This window comes from Hetaerina americana, unplaced genomic scaffold (assembly GCF_022747635.1).
Source record: "Hetaerina americana unplaced genomic scaffold, ioHetAmer1.1.p SCAF_4, whole genome shotgun sequence".
Taxonomy (NCBI): Eukaryota; Metazoa; Arthropoda; class Insecta; order Odonata; family Calopterygidae; genus Hetaerina; species Hetaerina americana.
The window spans coordinates 95331856-95358157 of NW_027286985.1; the positions used below are offsets into that span (position 1 = coordinate 95331856).

Sequence of the window (26302 nt, forward strand, 5' to 3'; positions counted from 1 at the left end):
TACATTAGGGCTAATTAACTGCCATTCCAGTACATCTAATTCAAAGCATCATAAGTTCAGTAACAAACTGATACATTTCAAATATCATATCTCTCCTTGAGAGCATCACATTGTCAGCCTTGTGTCTATCATAAAATAATTAATTTTAGCTAAACATATCATCATATTCAATTAAATCCCTTTTGTCCTTGTGGCCTCCTTTCTGAGAATGACTTGCAGCTGAAAATAAAGAACTTGTATTAAAAAGACTGAAGAAAAGCGACAATGTGAAAAAAAATCTTCACACATATATACAAAAACACTTCCAGGGACCCAAGAAAAAAAGTGTAAAATATGGGAAAATGCACATAGTGGGGAGGAGAGAATTTTCAATTCATCCTTGTCTGTACTTATAATAACTGTTATATAGAGGCATTGCAAATGATCACAGTTGTCAGTCGCCAGGTCTTACGTTTCTCACACTTCTACATGTTTGAGTCAAAGTCATTTTCAGTCTTCATAGAACTTGTGTGCAAAATGAATAGCCTCCCTCTGGTGTTCTTGCATTGTACAAATTAAGTAGTTAACTCATAGTCATCCTAAGTAATAATTCATTTCATGAATTTTTCCAGGCAGACTGAGATAAAAAACTTATATAGTTCAAATATTCATCACTAGTGGCACTCTACTGTCTTGCCGTATTTAAAATTTTTCCCTAAAACCATTCAACTTGCTACTCTCTCCCATCTTTTACAAATGCACGTATATTTGCAAAACAAAGTCAAAAAAGTATCTTTACAAAGCCTGATGAACATGATTACCTGTATTAAAAGATGAAATTTTTTTTGAAAATTACTTTAGCGATAGTGTGAAAACTGAACATGAAATCGTGGGGGGTTCACACATAAAGTAGAAAATTACATGGGACTTGATAAATATGCTGTAAATTGTGGGGAACCATGAATTCTGATGATGCAAATATGGGGTTTGAATGTAGTTCAAACTTTTTCTTTCGACATGTTGCATACTATTATTTTACATCAGGACTTATGAAGTTTATCTATAGAAACTATTACATTAATATATTTAGCAAGAGTGAAGATGATACTGTGATGAATGAGAACACTGAACAATGAAGGTTTTATTAATATGAAAAAATATATACATATTCGGATGTCAAAGCAAATATTTAGGATCCTAAGTTGAGTGGGATCATGTATTAACATCCTAAATACCAATGGACACGTGAATATATATTTATACAATAGATATATATCCATTAGTTGTTCATTTCACAATCATTGACAGTCCTATTGCCTTATGTAAGAATTTTTCAGGGATGTAACTTTAAGTAACGCGAAGGGCTTAAAACTGATATGCATAGCTCATTCCTGCCTAAGTTTATGAAATAACATGGTAAAACCATTCACATGTCTCTCACATAGCCTTGAATAAATTCATAAGTTACAACAAATTGAGATCTAAATTACCAATGGTCGACCACATAGCTGAAGATGTTGCATCATTTATGGGCTCAATTACGGGTTGCCTCCTCGCCAATGACACTTTCAGTTGTATCCCAGAGCCAAGAGTGCCATCCATCTGAAGGAAAAAGTTCTGATTAAAATGCAAAAAATACCAAACATAATACCGATACTGATTGGATATATTTTCAGCTAAAGCTATATTTAACAAAAGACTGCATCCATGCATTCAACATACGGCGTACACAATGCTCTCTGTTCCCTAAGTTCCACTGCAAGGGCAAATTCTAAATCAAAGACAAATGAGTTTCCTCTGTCTATTTGCCCAAAATAGAATCCATTTGATTCACTACAAGGTCTTTACAAAAAAAGACGAGAATGGTCTTTCTACGCACAAACTGCTTGACTGATCATGACGACCGAGGTGTCACCTTATAACCGCATTTGTGACAAGTGAAACACCCACTTTGTTCGTGGCCCCATCTCAACTTGTACCCGTACCACAGTCATTCTAGTCTGATCTTGCACATGCTTGCTGTACAAATTCTTGTACCAGTGAGAATGAAGGCATTAGAGAAGGAGCATGCGTGCATTTAATTTTGTTTTAACCTTTGGAAAAGTGCAATTGAAACTTACACAATGATTCAAGGGGCATTCAGCTATGAGTCGGACATAGTGTTTTGTTACTACAACTGCTTCCAGTCTAGACAAACCTCAACCGATGAAGAACCGATAAGTGAACGGCCATCAACATCAACAAATGTCTGCGTCAACAGTGTGAATGATATAGCGCATGCAAACCAGAGGTTAACTGTCTGGGAGATTGCCAATGAAGTTGACATTAGTGATGGATCATGTTTCACCATTTTGACAGAAATTTTGGGCATTTAACATGCATCGCCTCCAAATTTGTACCACCAGAATTAACAGATGAACAGGGGCAAAAACATCTTGATATAAGCCAGGAATGATCATTCAAATGACCACCTAAACTTTTGAAAAACAATCCTCACAGGTGACAAAACCTGGGTTTATGGATGTGATATAGAAACCCAAGCCCAGCCTTCAAAGTGGAAAGGGCCATCATCCCCATGACCCAAAAAGTCTTGGATGTCGAGATTGAGCATGAAAGTGATGTTGATTGCTTTCTTCGATTGGGAAGGGATTATTCATTATGACTATGTCCCCCAAGGACAAATAGTAGATGGACAGCATTATATAGAGGTTATGAGAATATTAAGACATGGCTTGTTACGGAAGAGCCCACAAATATGGGAAAACAAGCTTTGGTTCTGTCATCACAACAACCCACCGGTGCACACATCATTGATTTTTATAGTTTTCGGCAAAAAACAGCACACTGGTGATCCCCAGCCACCCTCTTCTCCGCATCTTGCTCCAGTGAACTTTTTTTTCTATTTCCTAAGTCGAAATCCGCTTTGAAAGGATGTTGATTTGAAACTATTGAAGACATCCAACAAATTTGTACCACATCACCGGGCAGCAGGAAAAAAAGAGACCATGAGAGATTCCCGCATTTTAAAACTTCCTGACAGAATTCCTTATTTACTGATATATCTGCGGACATGAAATTTTTGTAAATGATGCTACTGCTATAGAAAAACTTGATCAACATTGATTTGACCCTTTGATTTTGGTAAGAGAAGTTTTTTTCAGAGTGAGGAAGACAAGCCAAAACTTTAAGAACTCTTGATGTTTTGCTCCAAAATCATAGGTAAAACATCAAGTTGCATCAATAGTAATATTATTGCCTACAAAGTTCTCTTAGTGGTCCAATATAGATAGTAACACCTCTGGAAAAGACTCAACTCGATCGTCCAAGTGCTCCTATGTCAGAGTATGTGGGATAATCCTTGCACACAGCTTCCTCTTGTTTAAATCTTCATTCAAGATATGCAAATTCAATGCTTGGGAGATGTTTATTGTTTCTCCTATCATCCAAGATGTTGGTCTGATTTGTTGTCGGCTGACCAATGAGTTAATTGCACGAAGGAGCGTGATATCACCAGTCAACAAAAATGCAGAGAATCACATAAAAATGAAACTCACAGGCATTCAAAATTTTCAGTGGCCAAACCCCTTTCTTCTAGGGAAAGAAGGATCTACTGCCAGAGGGCTTATAAGAAATAGGAAGGGCATCCATGACCATTACTTACCTCACTGATAGCCTTCTCAGAAGCCTCCATTTTATCGAAAGTAATAAATCCACGGCTGTAAAGGGAAACATTTGAATCAGTCATTTGTGAATAAAAATATTGGAGGATTTTTTGAAAAATTCTTAAAATTTTCCTGAAATATTAATAATTAATTTGACCATGAAAAATCACTGTATTCCTGCAGTATCTTGAGAAACATTAGGGTACTATGATAGACAGGGTCTTTGAAAAAGTAATTAAGTGGCAGCCATGAATTTGGTAAACATTTTAGACAAATTATCAAAAAACATTAACATTATATAATCCTTTATAAAAATCACAAGATGTCGAACATAATCTCAACTAGTTAGTTAATATCAGTTAGATTATTTTATAGTTTGGCATACCTTTGGGAACAGAGTGATTAATTTTCAGTGTCCGGGGGGAAATGCAGAATCAGAGATCATCACTTAAGGCTTATCAAGTAGTAGTTTTTATGGGAGGCAATCAACAGCTGAGGCCATTTGCGCGGTTGGGGATGGACAAGAAAGAATGAAGGGTGGAGAGAAACCCAGCATCGGCCTCAGCCTACTCTTGACGAAAGGTCACAAGGAGTTTGCAGCTTAATGCCCCATCTGACAGCATACTCACTCAAAGTGCCCTCCTCGAAGCACCTCAAGTAGAGATCAGGATACCACTGAAAAATATCTGCCGCCTCCAGGATTCGAACCTGGACTCTCTTTGTAGGAAGTCAGTGTGTTAGCCACCACACCATCTTGATCCCTTAATGCTAATTAAGGATGATGTCAACTTCAGGAGGGGAAAACAGGGAAGAAAGGTAATGAAATCCAATTCGGAAGCATTAACCAGGACAAAAAGAAGTACCTTGAGGAAGTAGAGAAGAGAAGTTTTTCTCATAGTGACAAACTTCCACTACATCTCGCCTGAATCTGTTTCATGTAACTAGTAGAAAGGTACAATAGAAGAATAATGAGAACATATGAAAGAAGGAAAATATTAGAAGCCAAAATGGGACTATAGGAACAGTAAGTAGGAATAGAATACGGAAACAATGTTTATGTATGAAATGATAAGAAACGTAGAAAAGAGAAGAAAATGGTAAACAGAATTAGGTAGAAGGAAGTACAATGTGATGAAAAATAAACAGGATTCAGTACAAGGAAATGGAGAGTTTACAAAGAAAGAGTGAATTGGGTGCACTATATAGAAAGGGGACTGACCTCCTTAGAAGTAATAAGGGGAAAACCATCCACAATATTCGAGATACGGCAGGAAAATCTAAAAAGAAACTGAACCACAAGAGATGGAAAAAATACATGATATCTTTATGATAAAGCTATATGGCTAACAAGTTTAGACACAGAAATATAATATTATACATGGATGGATTATATTTAGCCTAAGTCCAGGTATACTTGATTGTGAACAAGAATGGCATTAAGGAAACTGAAACGGCTTAAAGCTGTGGGCACAGATAGCTTGACTGCAGAACAACTCAAGGATTTAGTAAAAAGAGGAAGGAAGAGTTTATATGGGGTAATTTGTAGAATTTATGTGTGCTGCAGGCGGATGATTTCACTGGATTTGTGTTAGATCCCCCCAAAAAGAGGAAGTGCAGCCATATACATGAACTAGAGAAAAAGTGATTTCACACACATCAACAAAAGAATGGAAAGAATTTATGTTTACTTTGGGGATGAACAGCTTGATTTTTGGTACGGGAGGGGCACGTGAGATGCCATAGCAGTAATGATATCACTAATTGAGAGGAATACAATCAGGATGTATTTGTTTGCTTTGTGTATTCGGAGTTGTTCGAAAGAGCGAACTGGGTGCAACTTATAAACATTTTGCAGAAGACAGAAATAGCCTTGAGAAACATCCAGAAACTGCACATTTTCAGACCTCATATCTGCAGATAGTTAATGGATAGTCAGTGCTAGGCAAGGGAGTAGTAATACAGGGATGTCCATTATCACCTGTTCTTTTTAACACGCATGTGGAGAGAATTACGAAATAACGTAAAGGAAGTAGTATTTGGGGGAGGCGACCGACAGCTGTACGGTCATTTGCGCAATAGGGGATGGACATGAAATGATGAAGGGTGGCGAGAAGCCCGGCGTCGGCATTAGCCTACTCTTTACAAAAGGCACCAAGGGGTCCGCAGCTTAACGTCCCATCCGACGGACGCCGTACTCACTCAAAGTGCCTCAAGTAGGGATCGAGATACCTCTGAAAAATATTCAACACCGCCGGAATTTGAACCAGGGCCATCTGGTTGGGAAGCCAGTATGTTAACCCCCGCACCATCTCGATCCCCTACGTAAATGAATAACATGAGGTTGTACTATTTCAAGCACTCACTTTTTCTCTATCTCCATTGAGATGTTGACAATATTACCAAAGGAGCTGAATGCTTTTTTTAAAAAGTCTTCGGTTATCTTGTACCCAGAGACAAAAATTGTATTTCCTTGTCTGGGCTTGTCACTGCGGCCATCACGATTGTCAGTCAAACCTCTTTCCTCCCTATCCCGGGCAGATACAAAACTTTCGTACAGGTTCTGAAAAGGACGAATTAGGCAACTAAGAAATTCTTTATTATTCACATTCGGATGATATCGGTAAAATGCACACACCTTCATCTTTGGCCGTGTGTCCGGTTCATTGTCTTCGGGATGAGTAGCAGAGAAAGGCTGATAACCACTAACAGTTCTTTTGCTTCCTGACAGCTTGCGTTTCATCCCTCGTGGTCGCTTGAAGCCCACCTGATCTGTTTTACTTGGGGTCTTTGTTATAGCTGATATTGCACCAGATTTCAATAATTTTTTTGCTACTTCACGAGCATCTCTAGCCTCTGCTGGGCGTTTTGGAGGAGGTGCTCTTTCTGGCACTGGTTGAGGGCTCTTAAGTGCTTGCAGCGCCTTTTTCTACAACGAAATGCGTACATTAATTAAATAACTGAACGATAATTCAATGTAAACAATGTCAGAACTTTTGTCAAAAAAATTTATTGCCTTTTTCTTGAGCTTCTGATATTTTGTCTGAAGCATTAACTCCTCCTCAGTGAGATTTGTTGGAAAATGTATGTACACCATTGCTTATGACTAAAAATCCGGGGTCAAGAAGAGGGAAAACCGACTCTGATTATACAACTTGTTGGTCTTCAGTGCATTTCATGATGAATATTGATAGTCCACAACAAAATTTACTTAAAAATCGTATTCCACTTAAACAAAACACTGAATATCCACAATGTTTACACCATAGTTGTCAACAATCCCAAACATACACAGTGCTGTGTTCCCACGAGCGTAACAGCCGTATTATGTTCCACAGTGGTGGATAGATGGCACAATGGTTTTAATAACAATGAACAGATGAAGGTGAATGTAAACGTTTTGGAAAAAAATATTATATTTTGCTATACGGATGCTCACTTTATTGAAGTATATATTTTCTTTCAAATATATTATTGATGCAGCCAATAAATCTATAGTACTTTCATACCTGAGTTGTGTTAAATAACCTTCAACTAACGTAGTCGCAATCCGGAAGTGAATTAGTTTATTGGGTTGAAGTTGCTGCTATTAGCGTTAAACTGTGTCCAGTTTTGTTTTGAATTTACTGGTAAATGCAAAGAATTTAATTTTGTCTAAAAAGGAATGAGTATTCCGGATCAAGACTTGTTCCATTGTTGTTGCATCATTTACCTACGAGTTAATGTATCTAGCTCGGTTTGGAGTTCAATGATATTTTTAAGCTTTGCTCAAATATTCAAAAGCCGCTGAGCATTTTGCACATGTTTTTGGATAATTATTGGCAAGAAATAATTTTCAATGACTTGTAAGTCGCCTAAAAACTACTGATTACCAAATCTTAGTACGACTGTTTGCTATGATTCATTGTGTCAGTGGTATCCACTCTTCAGTCTGACTGGTGACCTTAATATAGCCCAGATACGTGAGAAACTGCAATGATGGCAGAACTTCCGAATGAACTTCCCGATCTAAGGTTGGGCATTTACCAGAAGTTCAAAGAGTGCATTGTTTTGCTTATGTCATTCATATTTCTAATGCATTTTTTACTTTCAAAGCAGTCGCCTGAAATCAGCTAATGGCACTGAAAGTGTTGACTTAGGATCATTAGATAATGAAAGTTCTCAACCTCAATTATTAATACCAATTGTTGGCTATGAAGTTATGGAAGAAAGAGCTCGATTCACGGTAAGGATAATTAAGTGTACCTACCTGAAATAGTAAACATTGTCCAGCTTATGTATGACATTCTGCAGAATTATGTCCGATCGATTATGGAAAGGTCTCAAAGTAGCCTTTTGGCCCTCTTTCCGAATATCAAATCACCGAATAAATTAATAAACGAAGGTTATCATCGAAGAACGATATACACCACCAAATTATTGAACGACTCATCGTGTTGCCGAATGCCATGTATTCTTTTGAAAGAATCAAGGCCTAGCAATGACAGCCATAAAATACGTGTTGTTTGGGGTGAACATAACTAATACAAATAAAAATTGTGGATTCATTGTCAGTTCATGTGTCTGGTAAAATAAGGAACGTGCGGGGATTGTGTAGATCCGAATAAGATAAAAGTTACTGACTTACTGAGTACATCAGAACACATGAAGCGTATGACAAAATTTTACATATCCTTCCTTATTAGATAATAGAGTTTCTCATGTCGACTGAAAGACCTTAGGCAAGAAAACCATCCCTTTAACGTTTTATGATTGTATTCTCATGGTGCTGGAAGCCTATTTATGATGCGGTTCAAATTATGGTTTCATTCAAGCTTTTGGGTAAAATACCAATGAAAGCAGAGTGAAACTTCGGTATACAATGAAGTTCTGTGCTTATTAGTGGCAGTATCAAATTGGAAACAAATTTTAATTCTCATTTCCATTTACGTAACGCCACCTAAAGTTTCAAAATGATTGTATGTGATAAAATAGACCATGTGGATTGCACCAAAGGAAATATTTGCTTTAATTGGCGAACCTCTCGAACCGCAATTAATAGTATGTTACAAAATAGGACATTCCTATTCAACATTGCCCACCTGTTTTCATCACTCTGGTCATCCACCTTTTCATCATCAATCAGTCTGACAAAGTGGCTAGTACCATTAATTTTTACAGTACCCCAATATTTTGTTGTTTAAACTGATATCGAAATGTTCTCGGGAGAAAATTATCCAGTGCCATTGTCTTTGACATAGAATAGTGGGAATTAACAGTTGATTGTGGTAATCTTGAGAATAGTCCCTGCCTTTTCCCTCCCTTGTGGAAAGAGTTTCAATATTAATTTAAATGCAAATAAATAACTTTGGTGAATTTTGGTTTTGAAGTACAATTAATTTATCATGTAAGTTGAATCCCTGTTAAGGTAGACCTAAACCAACACCCCTCTTGTGAGGCAAAAATTGTGTAAATTCACCTGATATATAATACATGGCAGTAGCCAGTTATTCAAATTAAAGAGGAGTTAATAGATTAAATCGGGTGGGCAGAAAAAACCGAGCAAGTGTGAGAGAATATTGCGGAGGAGGATAATATCCATTGTGGAGATCATTCTAATGTATTTGAAACAGAGTAAAAAATTAGAAATGAAGATGGCTATGATCAAGTTGTAATTTGAAACATTATGTAGTAGTATTTTTTTAAAAAAAGGTGGAGGATATTTTTGCAGTTGTTCACCCAGGATGTGTGATTTTTTGGGTACCTTGGAAACCATAATACAGAGGGAAAGGAACTAACCCCCATACCCTAGTGTGTCAATTCACATACTATAGACTTAATGTGATGTGAGCTCTACCCTTTTCCATCAAACCAATGTTAGGGTTTATTACTGTGGTTGATTATATTTTAGGAGGGAAAACAAGAATGAAAATGTTTCCGTTTATTTGGGGTTTGAGGGTAATTAATGGGTTCCTGTGACAGTAATACTCTTAAATTTCTTTCAAATACTGCCAGTATTTTAAAGTTTGAATTTATTAATTCTAAAAGCCCACCCGCACTCTCCCCCAAATAGAAGGAAATATTGTAATTTTTGTGCAAGTATATTTATAAAGTCCTATGAGATCATTTAGAATAAATGGTTATTTTAATTGCAGCAGAGTTTTCTGAAAAAAGAACTCAAGTAGTAGTAGTTTTTAGGGGAGGTGACCGACAGCTAAGGTCATTTGCGCCATAGGGGATGGACAGGAAAGGATGAAGGGTGGAGAGAAACCCGGCGTCGGCATTAGCCTACTCTTTACGAAAGGCGCCAAGGGGTCCGCAGCTTAACGTCCCATCCGACGGACGCCGTACTCACTCAAAGTGCCCTCCACAAAGCACCTCAAGTAGGGATCGAGATAACTCGGAAAAATATTCAACACTGCCGGGATTTGAACCTGCTCCCTCAGGGTGGGAAGCCAGTACGTTAGCCCCCACACCATCTCGATCCCCAAAGAACTCCAAGAAGCCATAATTGATAAAACTACCCTAACTGATAATTTGGGTTATAACTGCTGTTTCAATGTCATAGCTAATATCCTGATATAGCTGCATATTTTATAATGAATTTAGCTAAGTAAATGGTTTTTCATGAAATAATAGGTGTACATTTTTGACTAGTCATAGGATTTGTAGATATATTACAATGTTTGGTGTGACGATTGGCCCTTGTCTGTGCATGAGCAGTAATTTGATCCATGATCCCCTGTCACCATGTTTAAAGCTGTTTCCATATGGTGATTTTTGGGCCACTTAATAGCATTGTGTGTATAACAGTATCAAATTGAAGGGTCATGGACCATTAAAGTATTGAGAAACTTGATTGGTGAGGAATTGAAGAAACTTGGTAGAATCTGCCAACTTCGTGGTGAAACCAATTTCATGACATATGCAACATCTTCAGCTATGTTGGTTCATTTTTACTTGAATATGTTACAGATGTGATGAAGCTGGTTGTACCATAATGAAGTTTGGTGAAATCTACTAAGTTTTTCTGATTCCCCAAGATATGATGTCACAAGATTGAGTCTGATACTGCGTATTGAAATTGATTGGCATCTTAGCTGTTAACTTGTGTGTGATTGTTAGTCCAGAGAAATGAAAAACTCCCTTAATGCTTTGTCACCTTTCTTGTTAATAGAAATTACTTTCCCAAGTATATTTTTCAAAATAGTTCTAAATTAATGAGGAAATCATAACAGAGCATTGGAAAACATCTCTGAATCAGAACTTAACCTGTGCATTTATTCTCTTGAATTAATTTGAAGACGTATGCATTCTAATAATATATTTCTCCCTGATTCTAGGTATTTAAACTTAGGATAGAAAATTTGGGCACTGGTGATATGTGGTTTGTTTATAGAAGATACACAGATTTTTTTCGGCTCTATTCTAAGGTATGCAAGTTACTATAATACATATGTAATAATAAAGTATAATAAAATATATGATAAATATTCATTTAAAAATCGTATCCATAATCTCTAATGGTGGTTTCTTGTATGTATTTTACAGCTGAGAGGTCTTTACCCTGCAGTAAAACTCTCACTTCCAAGGAAAAGATGGTTTGGTGATAATTTTGATCCAACATTTTTAGACGAGAGAGTTGTGGGCCTACAAAATTTTATTGATTCTTTACTCAGCCAGGAGGAATTACTGAAAGCAGAGTGTGCTAGAGATTTCTTTTGTTTGGATGACCCTCCATCCTATGCCGATAATATTGAAGAAACCAGGGTATGCAAAATTTTATGTTTTATAAATTTGCCTACTCACATAAGTGTTGTTTTTCTTCTTTCAGGGCTTGGAGCAAATGAGCAAATAAACAAATTTTTGCCATACAAGGCCTCAGCAGATGATACAGTTTGAATGCATTACATGGCAATATTTGCATTTAAGTTAGTTGTTAGAAGTTGTTATTATTTTGGAATATGTTTGTACTGATTAATTTTTTGAGACTTTCAAATTTGTTTGAATTTCACATTTCATTTGCTGCAAATAAGGAACATTTTTATCGAACATATCATATGATGAGATGTCATCACTAAGTTCTTATGTTATCTAATGGTTGATGGCTTGCTCCCCTCCACTGTAATTAATTGTGAGCAAATGGATGGGAAAAAATCCTGTCAGGATGACTTCTCTCAAAGTATGAAAAACCTAAGGGTATCTGCCTTTTTAATAGCATTACGACATACCTTTGAGTGTGTATTAATTTGAGGTCTTTCATAAACGGAAAGACTCTCCATTCTCGGGATGTCACCACGTAGGTTGTTTTCCTGACAACAGTTTCGCCCGTGTTTCAATGAGCGTCTTCAGGTCCAAGTGCCAGGATGTTGTTTTGGCCGTGTTTATATATGTTTCGCCTCTCCCTCCCTGCTCTGTGATTGGTCGGGGGTTTACCGCCAAATCCTTTTCCAGGCTCCTGATAGGCGGTAGCCATCTTCTCTGTTAAAGTTATCTTTTTCTTTGAGTATCTCAATCAATTCTCTTATTAGCCCGGGATATCTTCTCTCTTTGGATATTATCCTGGTCTCGTCAAATTTGATTTTATGGCCAGGTCCGCTCCAAGCGTGTTCAGCAATGGCTGATAAACTGAACTGCTGGTTCCTAGTAGCCCTTTCGTGCTCTTTTAGGCGGGTTTTCACTGCTCGGCATGTCTCGCCTATGTACAAACTTCCGCATGAGCACGGTACCTGATAGACTCCCTCATGCAATTCTTAGGGAATTCCATTTTTTGGCCGTGGAAGTAGATGGGATACCTAGGTGAGACAGTTGTATTTCGTGGCAATGTTGTGCTTTCTCAGTACCCGAGATATCTTCTCACTATCAGGAGCCTGGAAAAGGATTTGGCGGGAAACCCCCAACCAATCACAGAGCAGGGAGGAAGAGGCGAAACATATATAAACGCGGCCAAAACAACATCCTGGCACTTCGACCTGAAGACGCTCGTTGAAACACGGGCAAAACTGTTGTCAGAAAAACAACCTACGCGGTGACATCCCGAGAATGGAGAGTCTTTCATCTGAACGCCACAAAAATCTATGATCCCATATCTTTCAAAAACTATCAGAATGGAAGTGGATGAGCGCTTGCACGTAGCAAGTAAGTTGGACAAAATAAAAGGAAATTGATGAAAGTGGCAGATTAGTATCTATGATAAAATTTGTTTGCAATGGAAAAAACACTTAGCTATAAACTTTACCACTTCCAACCTTTTGCCATTTCTTAGCTGCTCTTGAAGAAGGGTGATTTTGAGGCCATAGTTAGTACATAGGAAGAATTAATGTGTTTTTATGTTAGTGATGTCTTTACTATGCTAATTCTGGAGCATTAGATAAACATGTGCTTGTGGAGTTTTTTTGACATTGTTTACTTGTCATTTTCGTATTACTATAACTATAGTTGCTTTTGAGGCTTTCAATCTACCTTTGGATATGTTCCCATTTTTCTTCAGTAGCACCCAGCTCCCTTTCCTCACTCATGATTTTTTATGCAGCTTGCTGATAATTTGTCCTTTTTCAATCCAGTTAATGCTTCCATGTTCTATTTCTGAAACATCCGTCCCTGCTTAATGTTTGTGAAATGGATGCTACACCTCATACTTACTAAATTGTTAACTGAGTCCATATCCACTGCTGGGAAGCAGTGCGAGTTGATTATGCTGTTCCTAAATTTGTGTGAATCATGACCATAATATAGTCTTGCTAATAATTTTCTGAACTTCTTGGCATTTTCCATGAGTGCCTATGCCTTATGTGGTGTCTAAACCAAGGGTTGATGAAGACTAACCTTTGTCTCCTGCAAAACTCAATTTCTTCTCACAGTCACTCCTCGTATCTAAACCATATTTCATGACCTCGTCACCATCTCTTCCTTTGCATATTGTTGTATTCCATTCCCCAATCATTATCAAATGTTCCCCTCCAGGAATACCTAAGGTTATGTCCTCTAACTGATCATAAATGAGGTCTGTTCAAAAAGTATTGTGACTTTTATGTTTTTTCAATGGCAATGAGTCATTTGTTTTCAGATTGGCCCGCCGCATTCCACCAATATACGAGGTCTGTTCATAAAATATCACGACTTATGTGTTTTTCAAAAATTATTTATTTATTCATGAATATCTATTTTGTCCCCTTCAAAGTAATCCCCACTAGATATTCTACACTTATGCCAACCTTTTTTCCAATCCTCGAAGCACTTCAAAAAATCATTTTTTGTGATCTTGTTCAGCTCTTCCTTCGATGCTGTCTTTAACTCATTAATGGTAGCCTAGTGATGTCCTTTCATGGGCCTCCTCAGTTTCGGGAACAAGAAAAAGTCACTGGGGGCCAGATCTGGGGAATATGGTGGCTGCGGCATCATTCATGTGTTGTTTTTGGCCAAAAATTCATGCACGAGTAGTGATGTGTGAGCAGGGGCGTTGTCATGGTTCAAAAGCCAATTTGTGTTCTTCCACAAATCCGGGAATTTGTGGCTGATTGCTTTGCACAAATTGCATTTAACTTGCAGGTAATATTCCTTATTCTACCCTGTGTCTAGAACTCATGATGCACCATGCCCCTACATTCGAAGAAAAGTGTAAGCAAAACCTTGATATTTGACCGAATGATTCCTCACCAGTTATGGCCCTCTGGAGCAAATTTCGGTCATCGGGAACAGAGTCCAACACCTCATTAGCAATGTTAATGCTTTGCTGTTTTCGGTCAAAATTGAGCAATTTTGGTACGAATTTCATGGCGACCTGTGTCATGACCAAATCATTGGTAAAAATCGAATGGCATGAACCAATCGATTTGTTTAGGTCCTCAGCAACTTCTATAATGGTGATTCAAGGATTGGCCAATGCTATTTTCTTCACTCCATTAGTGTTTTCGTCTGTTATTGACGTGCTCAGGCATCGGGCGCACTCTTTGTCATTGACTTCTTCTTGGCCCCCTGAGAACATTTTGTACCACTGATAGAAGTTGCTTCAGTCCAAGGTAGCTTCTCCATATGCCACAGTCAACATTCAGAATGCTTCCGTGCACTGAATCTCGTTTTTTACACTGAACTTGATACAGATTCTTTGATCCATTTTTTAGAACAGGCAAAAATCAAAGACAAGCCAAAACTCATCCAAGCAAAGCAGCTGTCAACAATTAACTAAACACCCAAAATGGCGGAACTTTTCGGCATAAGTGAGAGACATAAATACCAACATAGCACCACAAAAAAATCGAAAAGCAAATATATGTAACCATGAAAATTCAAAATTCGCAATACTTTTTGAACAGACCTCGTACAGGTACCTGATAGGATGCAGGTACCTGTACCATATCAACTTCTTCCACCCTATGATTGCGTGGTGGCATTTATACCAGAAGAAGTTACCAATTTATATCCTGAAATAAAAACAAAAATATTACGTAAATATTGGGAGAAAGGAGAGATTTTAAAAATCTGCTAAATTTCTGCAATTTGATTGAATTTACTTGACAACAGTCTTACATGAAATAAAATGTAATTAATATCACCATCAGTACTTGGAACCCGTATGATCCCTTCTGTTTTGGAAGTCCATGAATTTATGCCTTTTTATCATCTGAGCTTCATAATCTGTGCAGATTTTTATCCCATCAACTCTTTGGATGACCAGTAAATTTATGATGTATCTTATAATCCTCGGTTCTGGGCTAACATCTTCTAACAACCACTAATAAAAATAGCAATGAAAGTAGTTTCAGTTCATATGTTAATAGCTATTTTCTCTCATTATAAATTGGTTTGTTTATACATATTGATAGAATGCAATGATCAATGGAAATAAATAATATGTTAATCTAAGTATAAGATAATTAACTAATAAGTAAGGCAGCAAAATCTTAAGTAGCCATAGATAACACTACAAATGACAAAACTCTTTGAGGCAAGAAGAAAATACAAAAATTCAGGAAATATAATTAAGGAAGCCCCTTATAAAAAGGGAGATCAGGATTGTATGGTGGCTAATGTACTGACTTCCTACCAAGAGGGTCCAGATTTGAATCCCAGAGGCGGCAGATATTTTTCAGTGGTATCCTGACCCCTCCTTGAGGTACTTTGAGGAGGGTGCTTTGAGTGAGTACGCCATCCGTTGGATGGGACATTAAGCTGCGGACCCCTTGTTTCCTTTTTTTAAGAGTAGGCTAATGCCAATGCTGGGTTTCTCTCCACCCTACATTCTTTCCTGTCCATCCCTAATGCGCAAATGACCTGATGAATTCTTTGGAATAATTTAAAGATAAAAGATTTGGTGTTTTCCCAGTGTATCAGCTGCGTAAATTCCTCTCGGGTCCTCCACCGGGTTATATCGTCCATATTGGCCGACGTTTTGATGTCCAACTCGGTCATCATCTTCAGGGCTTCTGAATGCCGCTTGCCTTTTTTTTCCCATATATATATGGTTTTCCCCCCAATCAGGTGCCATTTGATTGGGGGGAAAACCATATATATACAGGAAAAAAGAGGCAAACGGCATTCAGAAGCCCTGAAGACGATGACCAAGTTGGACATCGAAACGTCGGCCAATATGGACGATATAACCCGGTGGAGGACCCGAGAGGAATTTATGCAATTTAAAGATAGCTACAAAAGTGGAAAATTTATCAGAAAGAACAAATAAATGCGGAGACTACAGAACATTGACCATGATGTCTCACCTATTAAAAATACTTCCCAGATAACTAGCTGAAGAAAAGAAGGGAAGATAGTTAAAGAACTATGAATAATCAATTTGAATTCAGAAAAACCGAGGAGCAATAGAAGCATTGCTCAACTTGAGAGTACTGGCTGAAAAAAATGATATCCATAATAAAGGCATTATATGTGACTTTTGTTGACTTGTAGAAGGCCTTTGATATGTTCAAGATATTAAAAGCCCTTGGAATGGATTGCAATAACAGGAGAATGATCCATCACCTCTAAAGAATCAAGTAACAATCTTTTTAATTAAAACCAGGAGGATAATTAAAGCTAAAGTAAGCAAAGGAGTTGGACAAGGGTACAACTCTCACCAGCACTATTGAAGGTGAGGCAATAAAAGAAGCACAAGAGATCCTTCATCTACCAGGGCAGCTGTATAACTTGGAATGGAAGAAGTTTGACTGATATCAAGTGAAGAATAGCTTAAGCCAAGAAGGCATTTATGAAGAAGAGGCAACTGCTGTGTTCAAACAATGTGAGGTCGCAATGAGGGAAACAGTTCACCAGAACATTCATATGGAGCATGGCACACTATGGTTCAGAGACATTAAACATTGTAAAAGTGAACTAGTAAAGAATACAAGGGGAACCCAAAAATAACAGGAATTTTGTCATAGGTTCTTTAGTTCTCAATATATGTACATTAAATTTTGTCCACCTTCAAAGTATTTCCCATTGACCGCAATGCACTTCTCCAAGCGATGCTTTCATTGTTCAAAACATTTCTGAAATTCATTTTATCGGGATTTCCTTTAGGCCTTCTAGTGATTTTTGTTTTACCTCCTCCACAGTGTCAAAACGCTTTCCTTTCATGTCCCTTTTGAGCCTGGGGAACAGAAATAAGTCACAGAGAGCTAAATCCGGTGAGTAGGGGGGATGGAAAATCGATGCCATGCTGTTTTTTGTCAAAAACTGCATCATGGAGAGGGCAGTGTGAGCCGTCACGTTGTCATGATGGATGAACCAGTCACCTGTGCCCCAAAGATCTGCTCTAGAATCCTCTGAATTGAACTCCATGACACTCCAGACATCTCACAGAGTTGATCAATGGTTCTGCAACAGTCTTCACGAATGAGGGCATCGATTTTGTTGACGTTTTCGTCAGCTCTTGATGTTGAAGGGCGGCCTGAACGGGGTTGGTCTTCAATTGACATTTCACCATTTTAAAACATGTAAACCACTCATAGACTCTGGTCTTGCTTAGGGCAGCTTCCACATAAGCAGTCTTGAGCATTACAATACTTTCCGCGGCCGATTTCCCCAACAGGAAACAAAATTTCACTGCAGCGTGGTGCTCTTGATAATCTGCCATCACGTTTTTTGCCAAAAAGAAAAAAGTTGTTTCACTGAAACAGCTCTCACGGATGAACCAATCCAGTCACAGCAACGGTGCTGTGCATACTGATGCAGGAGGCATGAGCCTGATGTACAACTGGCCAAACAAAGGCTTCCCTCACTTTCGCTCCCCACCACAGCCCAATTTCTGTTACTTTGGGTCCCCCCTCGTAGAAGCCTTTGAAAAACACGGCGATGGAGGAGAATGTTGAAAGTTAAATGGACCAACAAGTTAAGGATGTGGAAGTAGTATAGAGAAGAGCAGAAGAGAAGGACATTATGGATAACTCAATGGCAAAGAAGAAACTATATGGCAAATCTTGAGGCACAATGGATTTGTTTGAAACAATGCAAGAACAAAAGTTGAAGGGAAGATAGCTTAGCTTGTGGAAGACTAAGGGATAATTGCATAGGACAAATTAAGAAGTTACCAAATATTTAAGAATGGAGGGCTGCAGCAAACTAATCATAGGATTGAAATACTAATGATGATGATATAAATCATTCAAATTCATAATCAGTGAAGGATTTCAAAGACGGTAGACTAAAGGAAAAGGGCATTGCCAGTAACAGTAGGGCATATTACTTATTGCAGGTTTTGAAAATGCCTGCCTATATAGGGCCATACCGTAATTCTATTAATACAATGTGTATTTGGATTTGAGTATGTATAAATTCACTTTATTATGAAGGAAAGTTTATATGATGCATTTGAATGTGTAATCAAATACATGAGCAGATGTGTCTTCAAAATAGCATATAAATGTAAGAAATTTCACAGCTGTAAGGATAAATGTTCATGAACTAGCATATTCAAATTTTGTACATTTGCCCTTGAATTATGTGAAAGTATGTGCATTGTGTAGAAGGGCTTACTTTTTCTATATTTTCAAAACAATTTCTGCTTGAAAAAAGTTATGTTTTCTATTATACTGAGTTTACTGCTGAATTGTACAACAAGGAATTGGAGACATTTCTTACAATCTAGAACCAGGAAATAATGATAAAACTGAATTTGATGGTATTTGGCTCAACAAAATGTAAAAGTAATATCAATAACTTTGATCCTACCAGATACATCCCTAGGATTTGGATTACTTGAACCTGCTAGATCTCTTGCCTGATCACACTTTCTATTGCAATTTTAGTATTGTAATGGCATGTCACTTGCACATTTTGAAATCTGTTCCCAATGGCCGATCTTGCTAGCTTTTTGCTCAGCTGTTGAATACATTTACGTGGCTGGTAGGTTTTTATCGGCAATATTTTATTATTTTCATAATACAAGAATGCTTGAAGCCAGACAGCTCATAATGAGCATATTGAAAAATATGACGAGTGGCCATGTCAATGAGCGACATTATGTTGTGTGTCCTGGCAATCATCTGGTTCATAGTATCAACACCATCAATATATTTATAGTGATATGTTATTTATTGTATTTCGCTACTTTTTGGCATCATTGTGAACATCTGCATGCATTTTTGATAATAGAATTACTGCTTTGCTGTTCTTCGGCGCATATTAGCAGAGTGTTACTTTTCCATGAATTCCAAATAGTGTAGAATACTGTATGCCTTTATTGACTGGTGTGGCAAAATAACTGTTGAAAGACACTTTTATTTTTCCGCAAAGTACCAACAATCGTTAGCTTCCACGATAGCAAGAAGTTAGAAAGTGGTAGGGTTATAAAAAAATTATCCAAGCATATATTTCTGTCAGTTCCATGGAATGAAACTGCAGGTTCTCTAAATACCCATTTCTACTAGATCTATTTCTTGAACATAAGTTTCTTTTCTGGTAAAAATATCGTCTCGCAAAGGGTATGCATTTTGGCATCTCAAATCCACCAAATTTGTTTACCATATTTGGCTGGTTTTAATGGCATATACTGCTTAAATCTTGTACCACTTCAATATGTATAAAACTGCTAATCGATCGTTAAATTCTTCAATGGTTTGTACATCTGTGCTACATTAGCATTTATCGTTGTCCAGAGATTACATTTCTGAGCAGCTTTATCTTCATTTATACTTTGCTCACATATATCGGCGTAGTCAAATCTTATAAAAAATATGATGCTCTATAACCTGTAGATTCCCATTGTTGATCAATAAAGTGAATACGAATTTTTACTCCCATGTCACTAACATGATCGGTGTTCAAGTTATCAACACCAGCATAGATCAAAATACCAACCAACCCGTACATTTCTTGAATGTTCCAACACTGTTGACCATTTGAATTTGTTGCATTGTATTCTGCATAGATTTCCTTGGGCTTCACATATGTGTGTCATATGATGATCTATTGTAAATATTTTCTCATAAGTGTTTGAAATAGATAATACTTCTGAACTTCAATCACAAGCATTATGAGGTCAAAAGTAGTCACGAGGTGCCTGCACTGGCCTTGAAAAAGCCACATCCTCATTTTTGACTCATAGCTGTACCATTTTATATAATATTAAAATAAATACATGTGCTACATTATTTTGATGTTCATTCATTAAAACAATTACCATTGGCAAGATTAGGGTCAGGTAAATTGTCAGAAAAAGAAAAAAAATGGTGAGTGGATTCCCAGTTGCCAGACAATGTAGAAAATTTTGTGTATGAGCACAAGGGCTAAAACAACTGGTCTCGTTGAACTTTCAACATCATCAAGTAGTGTTATCAAGTCACATGATGATTATGATTTTAACTGTTCACTGTAATGGTCATATTAAGTGTAAATCAGTGTAACTGACGAAAGTTTTATTTTTTCACAATTCATAATTAAACTATTTGCAACTTGAGGTACAAAACATGTACCTCATTGCCTCCAAGAGTTTCTAATGGAGCAGTAAAATTTATTTTGAGTATATGTAACTTAGGGAAGTGATGGAACTTTTGATGAAAAAAAATTTATATTTACATGTTTTTGAAATGTATATATGAATCAGAAATGACCCATTCAATTCAATAACATTTTGAGTTTGAGAGAAATCTCCACAGAAGTGGATAATTATCTAAGTTTGACCTTAGTCAATGACTGAAAGATGAATTTGATGAATGTGGATGTTGAGAAGAAAGCATACCTTTAATATTGTCTTCGAAAAAAACAAATAATTAAGAAAGAGGAAAAATAAATGTTTTCAAACAGAAGGTTGAGGTGATAAAATTCCATACTGTTGGGAAACTCATTGTTTACCTACTTGTGATGTTAAACTTATTTCCTTTTTATTTGCATCAGCCTATTAGTTCTCTGCTCTTTGTCATTTTGCTCATAGCACTAATCAGTTGTAGTAAATATAGATGTTGTAATTTGTTTCTTATAATTTTAAATATCTTACAACATTTTTTCAATTAAGGCCATGCTAGATGCCATGGAAGACACAATATTTCAGCTAAAACATCAGCTAAAGGAAAAGGAATCGGACATTGACAGGCTGAAAGAAGAGATCTCTGTTGAGTCAAGGCATAAGGAGCATCTGTTCTCCATCATCCAGTAAGTTAATTGTTTTTTGCTGGATTATAGTATCATTTAATGGCAATATATTTTATGTTTGCTTACCTGAAGAGGAAACCTTCATTTTGTACCCCCAAGTTCAATTTTGCCTGGATGTCAATATGTAAGGGATTTGTGGAAGCATGGAAGACACTCATCAAGGAGAACTGGAAATTCATTTGGAATTTCATGTGACACCAGGGGAAATTGAAAACTCCACTTAAAAAATCCAAGAATTGTGTAGTTATTTGGTAATGAAAAGTCAGCTGCACATAATTTCTTATTTTAATTAGCCCAGAAAATAAAAGTAGGTTATAGGTAATTATTAATTATTAACATTCCCAAGTCTTGCTAATGCTCTTCTTCCTCTTCAAAGACATGGCACAGCAGGAATCATGTCCCCTTAGGCATTGTAATTGACTGGGTCGAGTGAAGTTTATAGCATTTATTTGGAATACTTCCAGATTAAGACAATAATGCAGTTAGGTTGCAGGCTTGCGAAAGGTGATAGCAGCAATGAGATTTTTAATAGAGAGGAGCATAGAATACAAGAAGGATGTGATGTGTAGGAAAGAAAAACACCCTGCTATTTCACACAATTATAAATTTATATATTTTTAATTTTATTCATTTAAGACTGGTTTTGATATGGTGTATGATCATCTGGCCATGTATCGAAATCAGTCATAATAAATTTATAATTGTGTGGAATTGCAGATTTTCTTTCCTATGCATCATCAAGGGATTCCACAATGTAACACCATTGTATACAATCAGGATTTATTTGTCTGTTTCGTAGATATCTGAGAGTATTTGATGGAGAGAATTGAATATAATTAATGAATATATTAGAGGAGATAGGAGGCATATCCATAACCTGCTCAGATGCATGTGGTGGATGGAGTGTCCGGTTGGATAGTGTTAGGAAGAGGAGTATGATAGGGGCTACCATTATTACCTATGATTTTCCAGCTGCATGTTGAGGAAATGGTGACATGGGCATTGAGTAAGGATGTTAAGAAATGATTATTGAAAACTTTTATATGGAACATGATTTAGTTCAGCATGGTGATATGGTTGTTGAAGCAAGGTGATAGGTATAGATTTGAAGCTTTTGAAATTTGGGTGCGAAGAAGGATGTAAAAGATTCAATTGAAGGATAGGAAAATCAACAAGGTAGTGTGTATGGTGGGAAATAAAACATATTTATTCAAAATGTTTATGAATGCAATGAGATAAATAGAATATCCAGTTGAGAGTTGAGCTTGGATAGATGTATTTTTTATCATTCTAGTAGGAGGGTCATCCCTAGAGGCTAACACATTGTGCATGTATTTTTTTAGAATAAAGAGATTTGTGTTTCTTTAACCTAACTTTGTGATCTTATTTACCTCATTTAAGGGAGGCGATCCAGGATTGTCCTCAGTGTTCTAAAGTGTTCACCAGAATTAGCCATGTAGAAAATCCTGAAGTCAGCAAGATGGAAAGCTCCTCAGAAAGGAGGACAATTGAATCTGACAATATGGAGGTGTAAAATCTCGGTTAATGACAATATAAAAATGATAAATCAAAAGTTCACTGGAAGAAGCATTTAAATTAAACTTTAAATCTTTCTAATTGCATAAAGACAATAATATTGGACCAATTCTCAGAATACCTATTGTTAATAAACTTCCTGGTATGTCAACTTAATGAATTTAAAAAAATATTTTAATTACAGTTTTTTACCAAGTGTTTTATATATTGGTAGTATGTACTGCCAGTGAATGTTATCATTGTTCTCCAGATGTTGAAATAACTCAGGAAATCTATTTTTTCTACTTTAAGGCAAATAGTTTTTTGGAGAAATTTAAACTTTTTTACAATCTCATGGTTGGATACTGATTTAAACATTCCATGATTGTTGAACCATTTTTAGAGCCCTGTAATAGTTTTGGGTCTCCTGTAAATGTGTATTTATGGTGAAGCAAAAGGTTGATTTCTAAAATTGTGCAATATTGAAACAAATGGAAACAATACAGTGTACTTCTTGCTCAATGATTAGAGAAATTTGGGTAAAAAATCATTATATTGCTCCAGTTTCCCAGTCATTTTAAACATGCTGTGTTGGATAAAATTTAATTAAAATTCGGATGAATTTTTCTGTTTTTGAGTTACCGTATTTCCTAGCCCATAAAACACATTTTTTTTACTTCAAAATTTGCTCTAAAATCAGCCTGCAGCTTGGGCTGGTGGTAAATGGGTATAACTCAAACCTATAAGCCCAAGCCAATTTGCTAAGAAAATTCTTACTGTTAAGTATTTTTTCTGGCATCAGGCATAGCAAATGGTTGCCTTGATAGCAAATTTCGTTAATATCACAGATTTGTGTCAGTGGTAAGCAATAAAGCTCTAATGCTTCCTTGGCAATACCTCCTAAAAAAAATTCCCTTATAAATCATAAATATATATATACATCAAAGCACGTTAGGTTTAATCTCACATAATCTCACTTGTGGCGCTGCCGGAAAATTTATGCGCTGTGTTAATGGAGATGTCACCCTCTGCTCAAGCATTGTATGTATCTTTCACGGTCAACTCAAAGAGTCTACAGGCATTCATCCTTATGTAGCAAGAAAGTGTCTTAAAGGAATAGAAAATAGTTGCTTTTATTTCAAATTTTAATAATATCGAAATAATGTCAGAAACTAAGCATCACATAAAAAATTAAAATGGTAACTTTGTGGGATCTAAGAGAGAAGATTGTCTTAAAACAGTGTTGCATTAAAAGTTGAAGTCATTAATTATGTTTCAGAACATGGAAACAAGGCAGCTGAAAGACATTTTGGCCCATTGATGATGAAATGGTGGGATTCAATGATGAATAAATGTTGATAGCTGCTAATTTTTCTTTAAAACTAATCAATTTTCTTCATATTTAGTGTTAACATCAAAATATTGCAAATATTTCATCTCTTATCCAAGTATTTTTCATTAATTCTTACCTAAAAAATCATTTCTCATCTTATGCGTTGGTGCATCTTATGGGCCAGGAAATACGGTGTTGACATTTAAGATTGTGCCCTATGCTTCCTTCTTGGCAATGGTTATTGTGTTCATTGTGTATTGTTACTTTATATTGTTATGCTGCTTATGTGAAGTACGACACTGTTTATAGTTTAAGTATTGGTTGTTGAATTTGGTATTCATGTTTTTAATTGTAAAAAGAAGTTCGTCATTAGGATGTGCACTAATAATTATCAAGATAAGCAAAGGCAGACTGTGATATGCTGAAACTGCTGATTAGGCATAGAAAATTGTGTTTTACTGTGATAAATAATGAGATGGTAGTGAGTTACTGTTCAAATGCAGTTTCCTGGAAAGCATTTATTAGTATTTATATGTATATGTATATATGTATGTATGTATATGTATATATATATATATATATATATATATATATATATATATATATATATATATATATATATATATATATATATATATATATATATATATATATATATATATATATATATATATATATATATATATATATATATATATATATATATATATATATATATATATTCACATGGATATAGATTTAAGGAAAAAGGATATGAACACAGGAATGGTGGGGTTGAATGGAGCAGTTCACAAGGGTAAAAAGTTTCCTTGACCGGAACTTGAGCCATGGATCTTTTGACTTGCCAATGCTAGTAACCACGAGGAAATGTAGATTACACTGAAATCTGTGAGGGTTTTGTGCAACAAACTGTCCTGACTCGTTGGCTAGGAGATGGCATTTTGGAGCTGTTTCACACACTAAAGGAGAAATGGATGAGAATACAAGAGGAAAGGGTAGTAGGGAAAGCAATCCTGCAATGCCATAATGCCTTTCCCACCATTCCCGTGTTTGTCTTTTATGTGGGTTCCTGTCCCTTTTCCTTTTATCTTTATCCATATGGTAGAATGTGTGTTTGCCATTTGGTGGGTTTTTTTTAATGTGTATTTGACCAATGTGGCCCAATTCCTTCTTGTGGCTATGCAAGCCATGAAACGTGCTATTCCTATCCGTTAAGATTCAATATGTCCTTAATTCAAACCCTGTATGTGTGTGTCTGTGTATAAACACAAGTACACTTCTCTTCAATATTTTGGTGGCCCCAGCCACCTTCATCAGGGTACAAGGAGTCACTGATGAGAAAGTAAGGAAGCGAGAGAGTACTGGGGGGAGGGCTAAATAGATGGCATACATAATTGGTGCTTAGTTGTTGAGAGGAATTGTCAGCTAATGGGAACCATTTAGTCTGCTTGGGTTTAAATTTTGGTGGGTTTAGGATTTAAAAAAATGTATATAAGCTAAATCTTGAGTCCTTAATTGTACTGGTATGGCTGTTGACAGGAGAGAGGAAATAATGGATCCTTTGCAGCATTAGTCTAAAATATTCATTGTGGTTATCGCATCTGGGAACTGGGAGGGAAGAGGATGGTTTACAGGATGCTCTGTGGTTGTTGATCCTAATATTGTGGGGAATGGTGCATTGGCCAATATAGAAAGCTGGGCGGAAATATATTGAAGGAGGTAATTGATATTTGTAGAGGTGCAGGAAGAGGTCGGGAGGGATGGGAGATATTTGCGGTGTTGTTGCAGAAGGAAGTTTTGCATCTGATGCAAAGTTCTGTATCTAGATACAAAACTTGTTTCATCCTGGTGAAGATGTCTGGGACCACGAAAATATTGAAAAGAGTGGTTTTGGTTAATATTTTATTATTTTTTAACTGTAATTAAATGTAAGTATGATCTTTTATGTAGATGCATGCATACAGGCTATGAAAGAGCTATGGAGTTCAAGATTTGTGCATATTGTTGTGAATCAGTTGTTGAATCTGCATTACAAGTGGGTACTTCATCCATAAAGTTCAATTGAATATTAGCCATTCCTAAGAGTTTCAATAATCAATGATGGAATTTGGATGAGTAATTTTGGAATTGGTAAGAAAATGTACTTGTATTATTTCATTGGATTGAATGGCTGCTTGTATATACTTCAGCCTAAGGTTTTATCGATTTTTACTTCAAGGGTAGTTTTAAGCATTCCTACTGAGCTACAGAATTA

The 26302-nt window shown here is 36.5% G+C and overlaps 2 protein-coding genes across 3 annotated transcripts; one reads left to right on the forward strand and one right to left on the reverse strand.

The window, feature by feature from the left end:
- Positions 1-47: 47 nt before the first annotated feature.
- On the reverse strand, positions 48-6942 carry Nelf-E (negative elongation factor E). The gene is made up of 6 exons (XM_071589847.1): positions 6655-6942; positions 6277-6567; positions 6005-6201; positions 3641-3695; positions 1470-1581; positions 48-219 (listed from the first exon to the last, which is right to left on the reverse strand). The coding sequence occupies exons 1-6, from the start codon at positions 6733-6735 to the stop codon at positions 146-148; spliced, it is 810 nt and encodes a 269-aa protein (XP_071445948.1). The 5' UTR covers positions 6736-6942; the 3' UTR covers positions 48-145.
- Positions 6943-7097: 155 nt separating this feature from the next.
- On the forward strand, positions 7098-23678 carry LOC139691909 (sorting nexin-16-like). Of its 2 annotated transcripts, none has more exons than XM_071589848.1 (6): positions 7098-7651; positions 7734-7863; positions 10961-11050; positions 11169-11387; positions 21064-21200; positions 22602-23678. In XM_071589848.1, exons 1-6 carry the CDS (start codon positions 7614-7616, stop codon positions 22732-22734), a joined length of 747 nt encoding a protein of 248 aa, XP_071445949.1. In that variant the 5' UTR covers positions 7098-7613; the 3' UTR covers positions 22735-23678. The 2 variants fall into 2 exon arrangements, with proteins under 2 accessions (XP_071445949.1, XP_071445950.1); XM_071589849.1 differs by having other exon boundaries at positions 7737-7863.
- Positions 23679-26302: the final 2624 nt, after the last annotated feature.

Coding starts and splice junctions, on each gene's coding strand:
- Nelf-E (XM_071589847.1), bottom strand. CDS start 6,735: ATGGTGTACATACATTTTCCAACAAATCTCACTGAGGAGGAGTTAATG. Junction 6,568..6,654: donor ATCAGAAGCTCAAGAAAAAG/GCAATAAATTTT, acceptor ATTTCGTTGTAG/AAAAAGGCGCTGCAAGCACT. Junction 3,696..6,004: donor TCAATGGAGATAGAGAAAAA/GTGAGTGCTTGA, acceptor TTCCCTTTACAG/CCGTGGATTTATTACTTTCG.
- LOC139691909 (XM_071589848.1), top strand. CDS start 7,614: ATGATGGCAGAACTTCCGAATGAACTTCCCGATCTAAG. Junction 7,864..10,960: donor AAGAAAGAGCTCGATTCACG/GTAAGGATAATT, acceptor CCCTGATTCTAG/GTATTTAAACTTAGGATAGA. Junction 21,201..22,601: donor CATCTGTTCTCCATCATCCA/GTAAGTTAATTG, acceptor ACCTCATTTAAG/GGAGGCGATCCAGGATTGTC.